At 33.6% G+C, this 17516-nt stretch overlaps 1 protein-coding gene across 6 annotated transcripts in view; it reads left to right on the top strand.

Annotated features, from left to right (window-relative positions):
• Positions 1 to 17516, top strand: part of vari (MAGUK p55 subfamily member vari) — a 238726-nt gene that overhangs the window by 208736 nt on the left and 12474 nt on the right. For 5 of the 6 annotated variants that reach the window (XM_081757759.1, XM_081757764.1, XM_081757756.1 and 2 more), the window contains 6 exons: positions 1559 to 1711; positions 4897 to 5049; positions 6375 to 6647; positions 9948 to 10046; positions 15403 to 15561; positions 17014 to 17224. In XM_081757759.1, coding sequence (XP_081613885.1) covers positions 1559 to 1711; positions 4897 to 5049; positions 6375 to 6647; positions 9948 to 10046; positions 15403 to 15561; positions 17014 to 17224 — 1048 coding nt within the window. The remainder of the gene's footprint in view (positions 1 to 1558; positions 1712 to 4896; positions 5050 to 6374; positions 6648 to 9947; positions 10047 to 15402; positions 15562 to 17013; positions 17225 to 17516) is intronic. The other variant, XM_081757772.1, reaches the window with a different exon arrangement.

Below are 17516 nucleotides of genomic sequence, written 5' to 3' on the forward strand. Positions count from 1 at the left end.
TGAAGTAGCTGTTAAGATGTAATTTACGGTATAGGTTATACTGATAATGAATAATAATAATAATAATAAATGAAAAGAAAATGAAAATTCCGTTAAAATACTTCATGATACTGATGGCATAGCTCCGTAACCAGCAACAAACAAATTAGAAAGAATGATGAAGCATCATCTTTATCTTTAGTCTGAAATTACCTGTAGCACAGGCATTTTGGACCAGTATTTTACGGTTTTTTCTTCTTTTCTTTAAGAAAAAGGTCAGTGACTGCTCTTGAGAGAAGCAGAGCCGCCACTTCTGGTTGTGTTACTTTTTCTCATGATTCTATCATTACAAAAGATAAAATAACGCTAAAGCATATTCTTAAAATTTAGTAATAATATTCCTCAGAAATGTAACCTCTTGGTGTCACCAGTGTCAGGAAAACGGGAAAAGCTTTAGTACATAGACCTATGACATGAGAGTGTATGGGCCTTTCGGCATTGAGATCAGGAGTAGGATCATCTTTCTAGATAACGTGAAGTTTGTACGTGTTTATCCTTAAATTTCTTGTCGTACATAACTACCAGAGACCAGTAAACTTGTCGTATGTTAGGTACTGATATTGAAAATTTTAAATTTCGTTTTATTTCTTGGATGATTTTGGTTGAAAACAGTTACTGAGATATCATGGAGTTCCCAGTGATAAATATTGCTCTAAAGAAATGTAAACTCTTTTATCATGATAATAAAATTAACCAGCATAGAAAAGAGCATTTAAAATAGGTAACCACAGACTTAGATGTTTCATTTATGAATGAGTAATTTCTTGAATAAACGAGGAAAAAAGAGGTAGTTCATTATATTTAAAATCTAGAATTAAAAATATATTTATGTAAATGTGATGGCTAAATGGTGGCTCGCATTTTTTTTTTTTTTTTTTTTTTTTTTTAATTCCATGCGTAACAGAAAATAAGAATGTAGCGGACCATCGTACTTTGCCTAAATCGAAACATGACTTTCTAACTGTGAAAATATTTTCTTTAACCTTGTGGTTACGAAACAAATTCTGCAAGCTCAACCCAGACCTAACAAGCCGATTTTTAGGAAAATACAGATTTCGTAGAGTTATTTTCAAATGTTAGGTCCTAATTTTATTAACACATGAAACAAAAAGCAGATTACGGAAAAGTTCAGAAAATATATTACGCATACTCGTCACCTCAGGTGAGAAAGGAAGGGGGGGGTAATCAAGGGGAGCTGAAAATGAGCCCCAGTATAGCTCTTACTTTTCCTGGCCCATAGCGCATTTTGTAAATTGACTATTACTGATGTAAATGATAATCTAGAAAAAGATTTAAAATATCTACTAACGAACTACCGAAAGTGCAAAATTTTAGCTCTCAAGCCAAAATAAAAATTCTCTTTACGTTGAACGATTTAAAATAGACTTTTCAAACTTCAATTCCATGATTTGTTTTAATATGGTACTGTAATATGACTTCGACTTCTATTTCTTAATGTTAATAGTTCAGTGTTATAACTGAATTTCCACTTAATGATTTGAGTTGTCGTTCGTTGCAGGTACAGGATAAACTAGAGGACCACATAAGTTGTGCTCAACCAGTTGGGACGGGAAATGTTGATTTGGCTGTGGAAGTGAGAGGGAGATGTGAAAAGTCGACAAATCGGGATGCTCAAGAATTGGCCAGGATTTTAAGGGATCCACATTTTAAAGTAAGTAAAATAGTGTATTTTTATTACTATTATGTGGCAATTCCATTGCCGGCATTTCTACTCTGTAAATATCTGGTTCAGTTGTCTTCTGATGGTACTGCCCATTAAAAAAAAATAAAAAATAAATAAAAAGCTGCAAAGAATATGGGATGAAAGTAAACGTTAGAAAGACAGAATCAATGTGTCATGTCCTGTTTTACTTATTTTTCAAGTCCTCTTTGAATAATTATAAATACTTTCTGAAGGCAATAAACTTGCTAATAAAAGGGAAGTAATTCTTATAAACATTATAGTGTGTAGTATATAAGGTAGTATATAGATAGATTGCTAAGCACAAAATGAAGAGTAATAAATGAATAATAATAAGAAAGGAATTAATAAAATATGATAATTTCCCTACACCATTGTAGGGGCCACGGTGACTCAGTGGTAGAGCGTTCACCTCTGGTGCGTGGGGTCCCTGGTTCGATCCCATCTGGCACCAAGTGAACTTTGTGGTGGACAAACATCCTCTGCGTGGAATTCCTCGGGGTTCTCCCGTTTCCTCTCATTTTATTCGTTCCACCATTGTACTCATTTCTCATCATTACCATCTCCTTTAACCTAGACGGCATAACCGTGGGGCGTAAAACTGAAAGATGGCATTTTTCATTTTCCTATACGATTGTATAAAGTAGTATAATATTCTGACATGTCAAGAATTGATGAAATGTTATAAATTGCATTGTTTAAATATATTGAAACAACCTGTCTGATTTATGGGAGACCCTTTCCCACTAGCGGACAGAACGTTGCATTTTTATATGAATGAACAGTGAAGCTGTTAGGTTAACAAAAGATTATGACTTTTAACACAGACGATCTAATTTTCATCCTTGGTAGCCTAATGGTAAGCTGTTGTTGAAATGCTTAAGATCGAAGCACTGTACTAAAATTGCCTGTTGTAACTAACAGAGTCGCAGTCATGCAGAGCTGTCTGTCTGCGTCTGCATGGTCTTGTTGACGTCCATGAAAATAAGAATAAGAATGAGATTGAGATTGTGATTGAGCATCGCAGAATGAGATCCGTTAGGAGACCTCTGAGTATATATACACTTTCGATAACTGTATCCCTGTGCTTGTTGCTCGTAGACAGTGATAATTCTGGCTATATCTAACCTCTTAAGTAGGAGATGCATTTGAAAATGTAATTTCCATACTCTTAATAGATTTTTCTTCATAATTTGGTTAAAGAGTACTTTTCCAATGTACAATACAGAATGTGAATATCATGATTTTTTTAAAAAGTAACCTTTCTTATATTTTTTACAACAAAAATGTAAAATTACACAATAAATGGTGATTGAAACGAAGTAGTGTGCATTAAATTTAGAAGTAGAGGGGGAAGAAAATTGAACAGGCGATTAGTTTTTGATACTTAGATAGTATTATTAGTGAGGAGATGAGATGCGAACATCAAAGGAAAACAAATAAAAATGGCGAAAAACATTTAAGAAGAAAAGTTTCGTGTTTTCTTGAAATGAAATGAAATCTTTCAACTTAACGTCCCACGATTATGCCTTTTAGTCTAAGGGAGACGATGATTAAGACAAATGAATGATGATGGAAGAATTGGTAAAATAAGAAAGTGGGAGGAAACGGCAGTACCCGAGGAAACCCACGGACACGATGTTGTCCACCACAAACTTACTTGACCAGGGATCCCACGCATAAGAGGTAAGCGCTCTATCACTGAGCCAAGAGTTAAGAAAAAAAAGTTAAAGAATGTTTCATGTGAAGTGTTATACTCTAGGGTAAAGACAGGACATTACGCTAAAGCGATAAATAATAATAATGATATTTATTTGCACTTAACACCCGAAAGCAATTACAAGACGATGTGAAAGACTGAAAGTTTTCGAAATTTGAGTGTGGAGAAAAATGGAGAGAATTAGCTGGGCCAAACGAAAAATGAATGAGGAAGTGTAAGAAACAGCAGAAGACAAATTTAGACATTACTGAAAAGAGGAAGAGAAACTAGTTGGGATATTTGGTGAGAAAGAGAAGGAACGACATGCTAGAAGGTATAGTGACAGGAAAGAGAAAGAGAGGCGAAAGAGGCTACAGTTTATGGATGGTATTAAAACAGAAAAATGTATATGAATACAAGGAGGTTAGCTGAAGACCGTGATCATGGAAGATTCTCGGTTTACTTAAAGTGACCTGCCAATAATTGCACAATACCTTTGGATGATGACGATGGTGATGATGACTACCTACTTGACACTTTAAAAATGTAATATAGTCTCTACAATAAGAACTTCAGACAATGATGAATTCAAGTAATTATTGTGCATGATACAGATAGAGAACAAATTTTTTTGAAGTGTATAGAGAACAAATTTTTTCGAAGTGTTCTGGTTCCTTTATAATATAAAGTTAAAATTTGTTTAATAATCCAAGTGAATAAGCGTGAGAAACAGGTGAAGATAAATTATTATCGATTAGGGTTGGGTTGCTTACGATACAAGAGTTGAGTCTGCCTCGTTTCGAAAAGGCGTGCTGAAAGAAATGCCTCGTCTTGGAATGTGTATTTGTTGCAAAAGCTCTTGTCCCATCTCCATTCGTATCTTTAGTACGAAATGAGAAAAGAGTGAGTTGGATGATTTCTGGGTTGTATTTTTGGTAACTATTATCATTGAAAAAAATATATTTTGCTGAAGATTTTCCTGGAATAGGTAGAAATGCTCATAATATTTGTAATATCTGAAAAGTAACATTGGATAATTGTAACTTTATTAAAAATACATAAAGGTTTGTTCGAAGTAAATTTATATTTGTAGTGAGATAAGTTTGCAGCAACTGAAGACGCATTGATATAGGTCAACTAGAGTATAAATACAAGAACAAACTCAGTTGCTAGTTCGTAAGAACATATTAATCAGCGACAATTAAAATGGTTACAGGATTTTGAAGTTGACAAGAATTTTGCGTGATTAGAATTTTATCTTTATGGCTAGAGAATTCCGCATATAAATACGGTACGGAAATTTTTTATTATGTATAACAAAAGAAATAAATGAGTAAATCACTAGAGCCTATTTTATTATTTATTTGATTGATTTATTGATTTGATATTTTTTGCTGATGGTGTATGGAAACCATGAAAAATAATGATTGCTTAAATTTGGATAATTTCATTACAGGCGCTTTTGGATACGCATGATGTTGTAGCAGAGAAAAGCTACGAACCAAACACACATTCGGAACCTGAACCAGAAATAGAACTGCCATTAAACGGGATGCCAGCAGATGCCATACGAATGGTTGGGTTACGGAAAAACCCAAATGAACCCTTGGTAGGTTGTTAGAAGAGAAATATCTTGAATTTAGAACCGAAAAGTAAACATTATACACTAAAACTTTACTTTTGTAGATTATCATTATCAGTTTCTTTGAATTGAATAGCTTTATAGGTATGTGACATTGTTTAAAAATATATGCAACACTAACATTCCTTAATTATTGTGAAAAGTATATACATCTAGGGTTGAGTAGGAAATTTTAAGACAGCGAAGATGAACAATTTATCTAAGTAAGGTTTCAGTGTACACTCTATTGAATTTCCAGATGTCACTAACAAAAATAATTAGAATCCATCTCTGAGTATTTCAAGTTTAATATATAATTTATACAGTACTTGCAGTAAAGTATGTATCTTGTATTGTATTTGGACTTTGAAAGTAATCATGGTGTGCAAAGAACACGTTCTCTTGTCTTTGCATTCATCAAATTTTGAAGTGTTCTGTATTGGGTTCTTGTTCCTTTAGTCGTTTATACTTGAAAGTCGCAGGTCTTTAATTGGAATTATAGGAGTTTAATTGAATAGGAGTCAATATAGGAATACTTCAGAATTTGGTGAATAGAAACATTAATCAAATAACATGATAACCATACGCGAAGCAGAGGAAACGCCGTACTTTTTCCTTACATATCATCTGTAGGTTAAGAGTCAACTAAATTAAAAGTAAAAGGAAAAAAAAAATGCGTAGCTCGCGAATGAAATCTTGATCTCCAGTTGATATGTAGGCATGTTACCCATGACCAACGTATTTTCACTCTTGAGGTTGGTACTTAGCTACTCGAACGTCGTGGATTGTACCACAAGTCCTGTTGTGCTTAATAACCTGAACATATACTGTGATTGAATTATTCCTGAACACAAACCTCAAGAGCGAGAATGTATGGATGGTCAGGAAATGGACTAAGTAACGGAGTGCTTAACATATTGACACTGTAAACTTTGTTCAATTTCTTGGCTTTGTTGTACTTCTTGATTCTTCGGTATAGCAAGATAACCAGTTTTTCTCTTAAAGTGCCAGAATCAATGAAAGATTGAAATAAGATTTACTCTTAATATTTGCAAATTGTAGGTATAGGGTACATATTGAACAGCTCAAAGATAATAATACTTTTTCTTGCAAAGACTTCTCCAATTTCGATACTCTCTGATATTGGAAAAGATTTTGCTCCTCGGATTTCTGTTGTTAAGGATGTACTCAATATATTAAAAAAAAAATTAAAAAAAAAAAAAAAACTCGAAAAGAACGCTTGTTTGAATTATTTTCCATGCTGACAGTATTTCACAACAAAACTGGAGAATAATGATCATTTTTTCCCTTAGGGGTTGACAGTAGAAGTTCAGGATGGAAATTTAGTGATTGCTAGAATTCTCGGTGGAGGGATGATCGATCGACAAGGACTGCTTCACGTGGGAGACATTATAAAGGAAGTGAACGGAGTAGCTGTGAATACCCCGGAGGACTTACAAGTGGAAATCTCCAAAGCCAAAGAATCAGTAACCTTAAAAATAATGCCAAGCTACGATGATCAGTCGTTGTCTGGACAGGTAAATACCTGGCCTAAACATACAAATACGGAGGGCAGCAACAGAGTGGTAAGTACTTGCGAGAGCCATTCTAAGGAATAACTTCTCTGCAACTGATGTGGGCTTCTCTTCTCAAAGGTAACCACTTCTTAACGCTTTCTTAATGTACTCTCAGCTATATCGACTTTTACATAAACTTATTAATAAAGGCATGCGGACTGCTTACTGCTTTCTTTCTTTCCATTTCTTTTGCTTTACAATAGGTTCTATGTTACTTGTACAGCATGAGTTAGTACAGCATGTGTAGTGTTTTTCGTATTATTGAATAATTCCCTGATATATATATTTTCTCGTTTTTCCGCCAAGTTTACCAGTCCCCTAAAGAAAATTCTAAGGAATTCATTGGACTTAGTAAATTTAAGGGATGGGAGAATGAACGTATCGTACAAATAAGAACTATCCATATAGTTACTCCTATTAACAATATACCAGTAATCATATATCTTTGTTTGTAGCATCAAAATCATTTATTGTTATTAGATAAACAGGCAATGACTCGACTAGATTAATTTACTATTTCCTAATGTGAGAGTGTCCTGTTACTGCGTTATCCAGCAGGAAGAAGTAGATTTTATACATAGTATTGAAGCAAATTCCCGACAGCCATATTTACAGGTATCCCTGTCAACTTCAGCTGACAAAAGGTGGGATAACTTTGGTTGCTCTTCATTTCGTAATCCATGAGCGTGTTGTAATCAATACACTGTAAATAGAGTGGATATTAATATACAGTATAATTGGAAGGTTTCCCGTGAAAAATAAATTTTCAGATATTTTAAGTTATTGCCGCGTGGAAACATATAATATTGAGCGAACTAGGTAAACTATTAGCATTCTGTTGTAAGTGGATTCGAACCTGACTGTAAGCCGTTTATGATAGCATTTTCCTCACTAATGCGAGAATTATTTTTCATCGTGATCTTTTATTTTTTCTTTTCTAAATGTACTTTCTTTCACAAATACCGTCTGATGTTTCAAATTTTATGGTTATTAGTACCTTTTTTTTTTTTCTGGGAACTGCATAGTGTGTGATAGTGACAGATTTAATATATTTTATTGCATTTTAGAATTTTGTATGTTATTAAAAAACTAGAAGCACAAGTATATTTGTTTATGTGCATGCCAACTTAGGTAGTAAAATTATTTTTCTTCGTGGTCTTTAACACTTACCTTCTAAATGTAATTTCTTGAAAAATATATAGAGTATTGCAATTAAAATGCATTAGATATTTAAATCGAATGTGACTGCTTTGCTCAGTTCGTATTTATTAACTGAATTGTTCTCGTAGATATTCATTTAGCAGTTTTTTTTTTTTTTTTCGCTTTTAGAAATTCTACCGTAAGATTAGTACAAAATTAAGAAATCCAGCTAAATATGGAAGTTTGTTTTATCGAAAACTCAAAATACAAATTAGTATGATGAGATTTTTTTTTTTTTTTTTTAAGTATTTAAAATAGGATTAGATACGATAATTTCATATTGTCTACAAAATCTCCAAGTTCATTTTAATTTTGCTTTCTCGAAGTTCATTTCTTGTTCGTTAAATGATAATATTTCTTTGTTTGCTCGCCTCTGATAGTTTCTAGTTTCCCTTTTATTATAATTACATATTTCTCTAAAGCTTATGAAATCCATATGTCTAAAGTCTAAATAAAAATATCAGGTAGGTGTCATAATTCATATTGATTATGTTGGTTCAAATCTGAAGGTTAAAAACTATATTTATTTTTCATATTCCAATATATGTATAGTTATTTTGATGAGTATGTTACAAATAGGAGTATTATCAGAAGTTCAATATAAGTAAAGTAACACTTTCAGTATACTGGCAAATTTGCGTTAGACAGCAAGAGGCCATCTTCACTTTAGTCGTTTAAAAACACAGTATGTAATTTTATTTTACCGTGGTTCCCACGTTCCAGTGAAATATATTTTCAAGGCCTTTGATACCACAGAAGTTGCTAAATGGTCCTTGAAAGTGTTCGAAATGTACAGAGCAACATATGGTGGAATAAGGAATGAACTTATGTTTCACTTACGATTTTTTTTTACATTTATACACTTTTCACTAACGGCTTACAATGTAAAGTAACCATAAAATTTTTCTCTGATAAAGTTAATGGCGTGCAAATTACAAGAGCTACGAACATTCAATTTCTTGCAAATCTTCAAAATTTCTCCAAAACTCATGCACTAAGTTCGCATATTAATCTGTTACAATAATGCATTAATCTAACATTAGTTTCATCAAGGTTCTGATAAAATTATACTTCAAATTGGTATATTACTTTGATCTATTTTTTGTTGAAACCTTGTCGTATGTTAACCACTATCGGTCATGTATTCATGAAATGTTTGAAACCAGACTAGATTTATACTGATTCTCACTTGGATTCCTTTTCAATTCATCTTCTGTTATTGCCTTAAATCAGAACACAATTACGCCGAGATCGATGATAGTAATGAATTTCTAGTGTAATTTGAGTACGGTTTAACATATCACCCCATTCCCTTTTAAAATGTTCGAACGTAATTCGAGATGGCGACTACGATCATTATACCAGCTGGAAAATAGTGCCTCTCATTTCGTGTCATTCAATGTACAGTATCAATTCCTTAAACTGTTTTCAGATACTAAGAATACTTTCGTTTCTCACTTTTTATTAATAAAACCAAACTGGCCAAAGCATTAAATATATTAATAGCACCTATGTAAACGTTTCGGCAATGTAACACCACCTTCATCGAACACGTTACCTACTATGATTAAGGCGGTGTTACATTACCGAAACGGTTACGAAGTAGAATACATACAAGGAAGACCAGGCTCATATCATTTTGGTATCGTAAAAATGTGAAAACAGATAAGAATATAAAAACAACTGATTCAACAGTATGTCTTTTGAAAGGAGTTATTTTTATATACTTATATACATACACAATTAGAACTATATTTATGTAGCGTTAATTCAGTGTTAGTTTGCGTATAAACAAGATTAGGGAAAGGTCCGTGAAAGTGCTGGGATTTTGTTATTGGAAGCGCGTGGGAACCGTAGTTACACAAAATAGTTGTTATATTATTATTATTATTATTATTATTATTATTATTAAATGAAAATTAATAATAATAATAATAATAACATATTAACATATTAAAGTAACTGGAATATATCTATTGCAATCCAGGGAAGGAAAGGATAATTATAAATTCCATTTTCAAAATAATGTGTATTGTAAATAATTCAATTTCTGAAAATAAAAGATTTGTATTAAGTTTAATATAGAGGTTTCTCTTATTTTCATTCTAGTGTTACATGCGGGCCTTATTTGATTATGACCCTAAGTCAGATTCATTACTGCCATGTCAAGAGATCGGATTGGCCTTTAGTAATGGGGACATATTACAGGTAAGATAAAATCTGTTCTACATTCTTCACGAAGTTAAGATTTAGAACTTTTGTGTCCAACTCCAATATTGTGGAAACATTAGAAAATGTTCATGGTGTAAAAGTGATTGGGTAGGAATTTTTAAAAATAGGTATACACTAAAATGGTTTCGTATCAGACCAAAGTAATCCATGAGAAAAATTAGCTCAGTTGAATAATATTAAATTATTCTCCCCAAGCGATCTCAAGTTTTGAATGCATTTACAGTATACACTATAAGGCAAAGGAACCTTATAAGTTTCAGAGATCCAGATGGGGTGACATGTATCTTGGATAGAAGTATTGGAGGGAGAACGTCATCTATTATTGTACAGTACCATCATGGGAGCCAACTTTAAGGATCGCTGTCTTAGATTCAGACGCAAAATTTTTAATAGGAAGGGAGTTACATGACATTGTTTGGGGGTAACTTTTCACCATAAACACACATCTGACGTTATATCCAACTTATGCCCAATCATTTAATAGTTATTATTTTCACAATATCTGTTTATTAACTTATAATTACGCGCGTCAATTTAGACCAACCACCACACTAAAAGACCGGAAAGTATCTCAGAATAATGGGATGTTTATGGGCTAATTAGTGGCTCTAATCCCAATTTTTGGGCTCCTAACGTTTAGCGGGAAATCGGAATCAAATTGGGCGAGTCTAGCTTGACATCAAGCTAGAACCCCGCATGCGGTTACAATGGTCCGATCGAAAAATTCAAACGCCAGAATTATGGGCTAGTTATGGGCTAATTAGTTGCTCTAATCCCAATTTTTGGGCTCCTACTGTTTAGCGGGAAATCGGAATCAAACGGCGAGTCTAGCTTGACATCAAGCTAGAACACACCATACGGTCACAATGGTCTGATCGAAAAAATTCGAATGCCAGAATTATGGGCTAATTAACTGCTCTAATCCCAATTATTGGGCCCCTATTGTTTATCGGGAAATCGGATTCAAAATGGGCGAGTCTAGCTTGTCATCAAGCTAAAAAAAAAAAAAAAAATCATACGGTTACAATGGTCCGACACTAAAAATTCAAACGCCAGAATTATGGTCTATTTGTGGGGTAATTAGTTGCTCTAATCCTGATTTTTGGGCTCCTACCTTTTAGCGGGAAATCGGAATCAAAATGGGCGAGTCTAGCTTGATATCAAGCTAGAACCCCTCGTACGGTTAGAAATCTCGAATCGAAGAAAATCAAACGTCAGAAATATGGGTTATTTATGGGCTAATTAATGCTCAAGTTCCAAGTTTGGGGCTGCTACCGTTTAGCAGGAATTCTTTATCAAATTGTGGGATTTGGCTTAACTTCTACCTATAAACCTAGGGCTATAATTCTCCGATCAAAAGAATTCAAACATCGGAATTATGGGTTATTTGTGTGCTAATTAGTTGCTCTAATGTCGAGTTTTGTTCTTCTATCGTTAACAAGAAATCTCATGCAAGATTGGTATTGATTTTGTAGATAAGGTGGGATTGTAGTTTCAAAGTTGCAGTGAGAAAACATCGATGTTTATTAACTGAAAATTGATTTATTTTCACTCTCTGCAAATGTAAATATATATCTCTACTAGTAAATCCATGAATTCTTTTTTTTCACGTGTTTATGTTCATTATGTTTGGAAGTAAGTAGTGTATATGTAAAATTTATATAGTGAAATATCATTATTTTTTAAAATAATTTTTTTGTGCAAAGGAAATGCCTCTTCGCCGTTGCTGGGAGCCGCAGTGGCACAGTGGTAGAGCGTTTACCTCTTGTGCCTGTCATTCCTGGTTCGATCCCAGATCGCGCCAAGTGGTCTTTGTGGTTGACAAACACCGTGTGCTTGGGTTTTATCGGAGCTCTCCCATTTCCTCCCACTTTATTCATTTTACCATTTCATTCATTTCTTATTATCACCGCCTGCCGTAGCTTATAGATCACTTAACACAAAAAAATAGGAGGCATTACATTTGAAATGAGCCTTTTAATATAACTTAAAGTATGCATAACAATGAACAAATAATAATTAGAAATAATATCTTTCAAATGGTCTTGTGTTTTTTCTGCATCATGCCTACAGAAAAAGACAATGCTCACTTTACTTTTCCACTTTTAATTAGTTTAATAAAAATTTTCCCAACATGCTTGTGGGGCACAATCTTTACCCTACTCTTCGAGAACTACTCCAAATAGAGTTACGGTTTATGCAATATCTTTATCATAGGTGAGATTACCTGTATATTTCTTACAAAAGTAAAGCCTCCACAAATGTAATAATAATAATAATAATAATAATAATAATAATAATAATAATAATAATAATAAATAATTTTAAAAAATAAAAAGTAATAATAATAATGGAGGTACGGGGAGGAAATGAAATATCTAGCTTAACGACGCACGATTATTAACCGAGGCTAAGGGAGACGGTGATAATAAGAAATGAATGAAATGGTGGAATGAATAGAGAGGGAGGAAACGGGAGAACACCGATAAAACCCAAGCACACGGTGTTTGTCAACCACAAAGACCACTTGGCGCGATCTGGGATCGAAATAGGAATCTCACGTACAAGAGGTAAACATCTACCGCTGTGCCACTGCAGCCCCCAGCAACGGCGAAGAGGCATTTCCTATAAACAAAAAAATATTTAAAAAATAATGATATTTCACTATATAAATTCTTTATATACACTACTTACTTTCCAACATAATGAACCTAAACACGTGAAAAGAGAATTCATGGATTTAGTAATAGAGATATATATTTGCATTCGCGGAGAATGCAAATAAATCAATTTTCAGTTAATAGACATCGACGTTTTCTCACTGCAACTTTGAAATTATCATCTCACGTTATCTAGAAATCAATACCAATCTTGCATGAGATTTCTTGCTAACAATAGAAAAACCAAAATCGACATTAGAGCAACTAGCACACAAATAGCCCATAATTCCGGCATTTTAATTATTTTATCGGAGTATTATAGCCCTAGGTTTATAGGTAGAAGTTAAGCCATATCCCACAATTTGATAAAGAATTCCTGCTAAACGGTAGCAGCCCCAAACTTGGAACTTGAGCACCAATTAGCCCACAAGTAGCCCATAATTCCGGCGTTTGAGTTTTTTCTTTTTGGATCGGAGCATTGTTACCGCATGGGGGTTCTGGCTTGATGTCAAGCCAGACTCGCCCATTTTGATTTCGATTAACGGCTAAACTATAGAAGCTCAAAAATTGGTAATAGAGCAATTAATTAGCTCATAATTCTGGCATTTTAGTTTTTTCGATCGGACCATTGTGACCGAAATGGGGGTTTCTAGCTTGATCTCAAGCTAGACTCGCCCATTTTTATTCCGATTTCCCGTTAAACAGTAGGAGCCCAAAAATTGGGATTAGAGCAACTTATTAGCCCATAAATAGCCCATTATTCTGAGATATGTTCTGGTCGTTTTAGTGTTGGTGGTTGGTCTAACTTGACACGCGTCTTACAATTGTCTGTCTAAACTTATATCATACCTTTCTCTCATATTCTATACTGTAAATGCATTCAAAACGGACACAATTTAATATTAACAAAAAATTGGCTACTTACCAATGAATCCTCCCTTGAAAAATTTAAAGGTTTTGACGTTTCGGAACTCTCAGGAATACATACTACTATATAAAATTAACGTACAAAAAAGATCCTGAGGGGAATAGAGCAGAATGAAAAAAGAATGAACTGAATAAAAAAGAACGTGGTGTCTATGTTAGGCCAATATTGCCAGATCCAAAATATGCATCAAAGGTAGGTACCAAAGTTCGATCAATGTTGCCAATATCAAGGTTCAATGCAGGTTTGTATTTATGAATAAAGAACGATTCTTTAATTTCTCGTTGTTTATTTGATTTTGCTGAACCTATTATCTTAACCTGTTTTATATTATGTGAATGTTGTTTTAGATGATGCGCTAAACCCGACATGCCTTCTTCATGTGACTTTTTTTTTATTGTCTATGTACCTTCACACGCGTGTTAATATTACGTTTAGTTTGGCCAATGTATAAGGAATCACATTCGCAATGGACGCGGTAAATGCCTGCCTTATTTAATGAATCGAAAAAATAGCTTTTAAATCCAGTGAGATGTTTTTGTAAACTTTTGGGGGGAATACTTGAAGCAGATATGTTATGCTTTGCATATTATCCAATTTTGCTATTTTTTCTATGGGTTACTTTGGTCTGATATAGAATCATTGTAGGGCGTGAGATTTGAAAGAATCAGAAGTCAATAAATAAAGGCCACCTTAATATACGATATATCGATACAATAACACACGAAGATTAGAGAAAAGTACTTTTCAAGAGATCTTAGTTCACAATATTTAGTCGTGGAGCTCTGTCTGATAATTACATCAGAGGTATGTAGGCACTTGTTTTCGGGAAGAGGGGGGGGGGGGTAAAATTATGATTTAACCTTTGCGGAAATTATGTCTGATACCTTGAGTTTTTGGGACAGTGTATGAGTTCTAATTATGCTTTGTGCAGTCATTAACACAAAGTATTACTTTTCACCTAGTCTTCTCTCTAACTGCGAAAGGAGTGAACCAACTTAAATGGGATTTTTCATGCACAAAGTCAATGAGATTGCACGTTCTATGCAGCAAAGAAGAATTTACTGAAATTCATTCCTTTGTTTCGGAAATGATGAATAAAAGAACACATTGTTGTATTGTCTTTCGTTGGGAGTACTACTTCCTTAAATCCTTCTTTGGAAAACAGCAATTGTTAAAAAATCGAATTTGATTTATTATAATAATTATTAGAAGTATAAGTGATAGATAGTGAATATATAACTATGAATGAACTCCAAAGGTACGCTACACCTTTACTCCTTCTAATTATTATACGCTATTTAACTATAATAAACATTGAATTTTTTGCTGTCAAGACTGAGATAAGGAGGGTATTTAGAAGGGATACGGTAGGACGTACGAAAATTAAATATGTCAGAATTCTGTGGAGTAGCTATATGTTCTTATTTATGAGTATAAGCTCTTAATTTTCATACAGCCTAGCCCCACTAAATACCATTTCTTACCTTAGTCTTGACAATGCTGACAGATGTTACCGAAAATTAGACGTTTAATATTTAAATTTAGCGCAATTTATAATAATTTTGAGGGGAAAATGGGAGTCATCTTTTGAGTCAATGGATATGATTCCTCTTCAAGCGCTTTATATTACAATAGATACATAACTTTATATATACATGCACACACTACTTTATTTGCTTATGCGTGTCCTATATGTTGTTATCCTTAAACAGTTGTATAATAGAAATATTGTTTTCCCAAACAGATTGTGAATCAGAGTGATCCAAACTGGTGGCAGGCTAAGAAAGTAGGAAGTAATGGCCCAGCTGGCCTGGTGCCATCCCAAGAGTTAGAAGAGAGAAGGAAAGCTTTCGTGAAACCCGAAGCTGATTATGCACACAAAATTGGGATATGTGGAACAAGGGTAAGTTGAAGTTGCTTGAGTGAAATAGTAATCAACATGGTACGTATTCCTTATTTACAGCGAGAAAGCTGTGATTTGATTCCAGTCCATTAACCGTGGTCACACTTCGTGAACTGTATGACTTGTTTATTCTTCGTATTAACGGGGCCGCGGTGGCTCAGTGGTAGAGTGGCTCAGGACGACTGAACGGTCACATTACGGGTGTGTACATATTTCTGCACATGCGTTCTCCGTGACGACTCAGATGCCTTCACCTGTTTAGCAGACAACTTTACGGGTAGTGCAGTTTCATTGTTTCACTTGCTTTTCACCAGACGTAAGACTTGTGTTTCATCATTTTACGAATGTTTAGTGATAATGTCATTTTTTTCCCGAAGATTTTATATTTTATTTATATCTTTTATATACTTGGTCTAATATGAACAGTGGTTGTCACTTATTTTTGTGAGAGTTATTTGACCAGGAAGTATTGAAAATTTTATATACATACATTCATATTAATTGCTTGTTACGTATAGACTTCATCATGTCCTTTTCTATGTCCATGAATGCCTATTTCTTATTCGTGTAGTTAGAACGATCAACCATTTTGTCAGTACAGTGTAGTATTTTACTAGAAAGTGCTTGACTATAAGCCTTTAATGTGTTACTCCTGATTTTTTTTAAAGAATATGATATTACTAAACGTACGTAAATTTAAAGATAGCCTATTGCTGGAAGCAGTCGTGTATAATTATTAAACAGCTATTTGTACTTCTTCACGTCAGTTCTTTTTCATATTATCTTCCCTAAAATATAAACTGTATTAATGGATTTCGACCATTTTGAATCGTATTATCACGAGCATACGTATGAATAGAACAAATACATGTATATTAATTCCGTTCAGATTTAATAAAGAAACAATAAGATAGACAGCAGAAAGGATTTTTGTAGTGCACAACAGATGCTTGATATATTTTTCGTCTCAAGACTCTGCAGATGTAATCTAGTTGCTCCCATGGTCTTATAGCATATGTTAGTCAATTATCGCGAACACATCACACTCGGATATCGTGCGGCATAGAGAGAGGAAAATATACGTTATGTTGCAGAAGAGAATAGAATGCTTTTTGTTTATGTGTGCACTCTTTAATTGCTAATCTGCTAATCGTAACAGAGAAGATACGCAAAAAGGTCATTTGTGCTGAATACTTGTTCTGAAGATTTTTTTTTTTTTTCGTGTAAATGTTGCTCTTTATGGTGTGTATTATTATCATTATTATTATTGAGTCCGGAAACGTGGAAAGGAATTATAAGTGATATTATGGTCTAATACGCTCCAATATTATTCAAAATTGTAGATGACACATTTCCACGTAATGTGTTTGGGATATTTAAACAATGGAATTTTTTGTAATTATTATGTGGGGCTTTACTTCATAGTGATGTCGTATTGTATTTCTTCCACAGATATCAAAAAAGAAAAGAAAGACTATGTATCAATCAAAATCGAATTGTGAGTTCGACAAAGCCGAATTGCTGTTGTACGAAGAAGTCACAAGAATGCCTCCGTTCAAGAGAAAGACTCTGGTGCTAATTGGATCACAGGGAGTTGGACGACGGACACTAAAAAATCGATTAATTAATAGCGATCCGGAACGATTTGGAGCAACCATTCCTTGTAAGTGAAGCTTGTCTGATGATTAAATTTATTGATAACTAATCTCTTTATTACGTAAAATAATTCTTGTTATAAGTTGTATGATACCCTTTTGAAATAGTTATGTTCATTTTCGTAAAAACAATAAATAAGAACACCAGTAGTATAATAATATAGATTTCTGTTATGGTCTGTTATGATCTGAGTGAAGATTTTCTTAAATAATTAATATTGTTCTGATCAGAATTTGTACTTCTTTATTTAAATTAATTCGTAACAGTTTCCATAACATAACATTATCTTCTTCAGACGT

The sequence above is a fragment of the Thermobia domestica genome, chromosome 1 (genome assembly GCF_964235325.1).
Source record: "Thermobia domestica chromosome 1, izTheDome1.hap1.1, whole genome shotgun sequence".
In the NCBI taxonomy this organism is placed as follows: Eukaryota; Metazoa; Arthropoda; class Insecta; order Zygentoma; family Lepismatidae; genus Thermobia; species Thermobia domestica.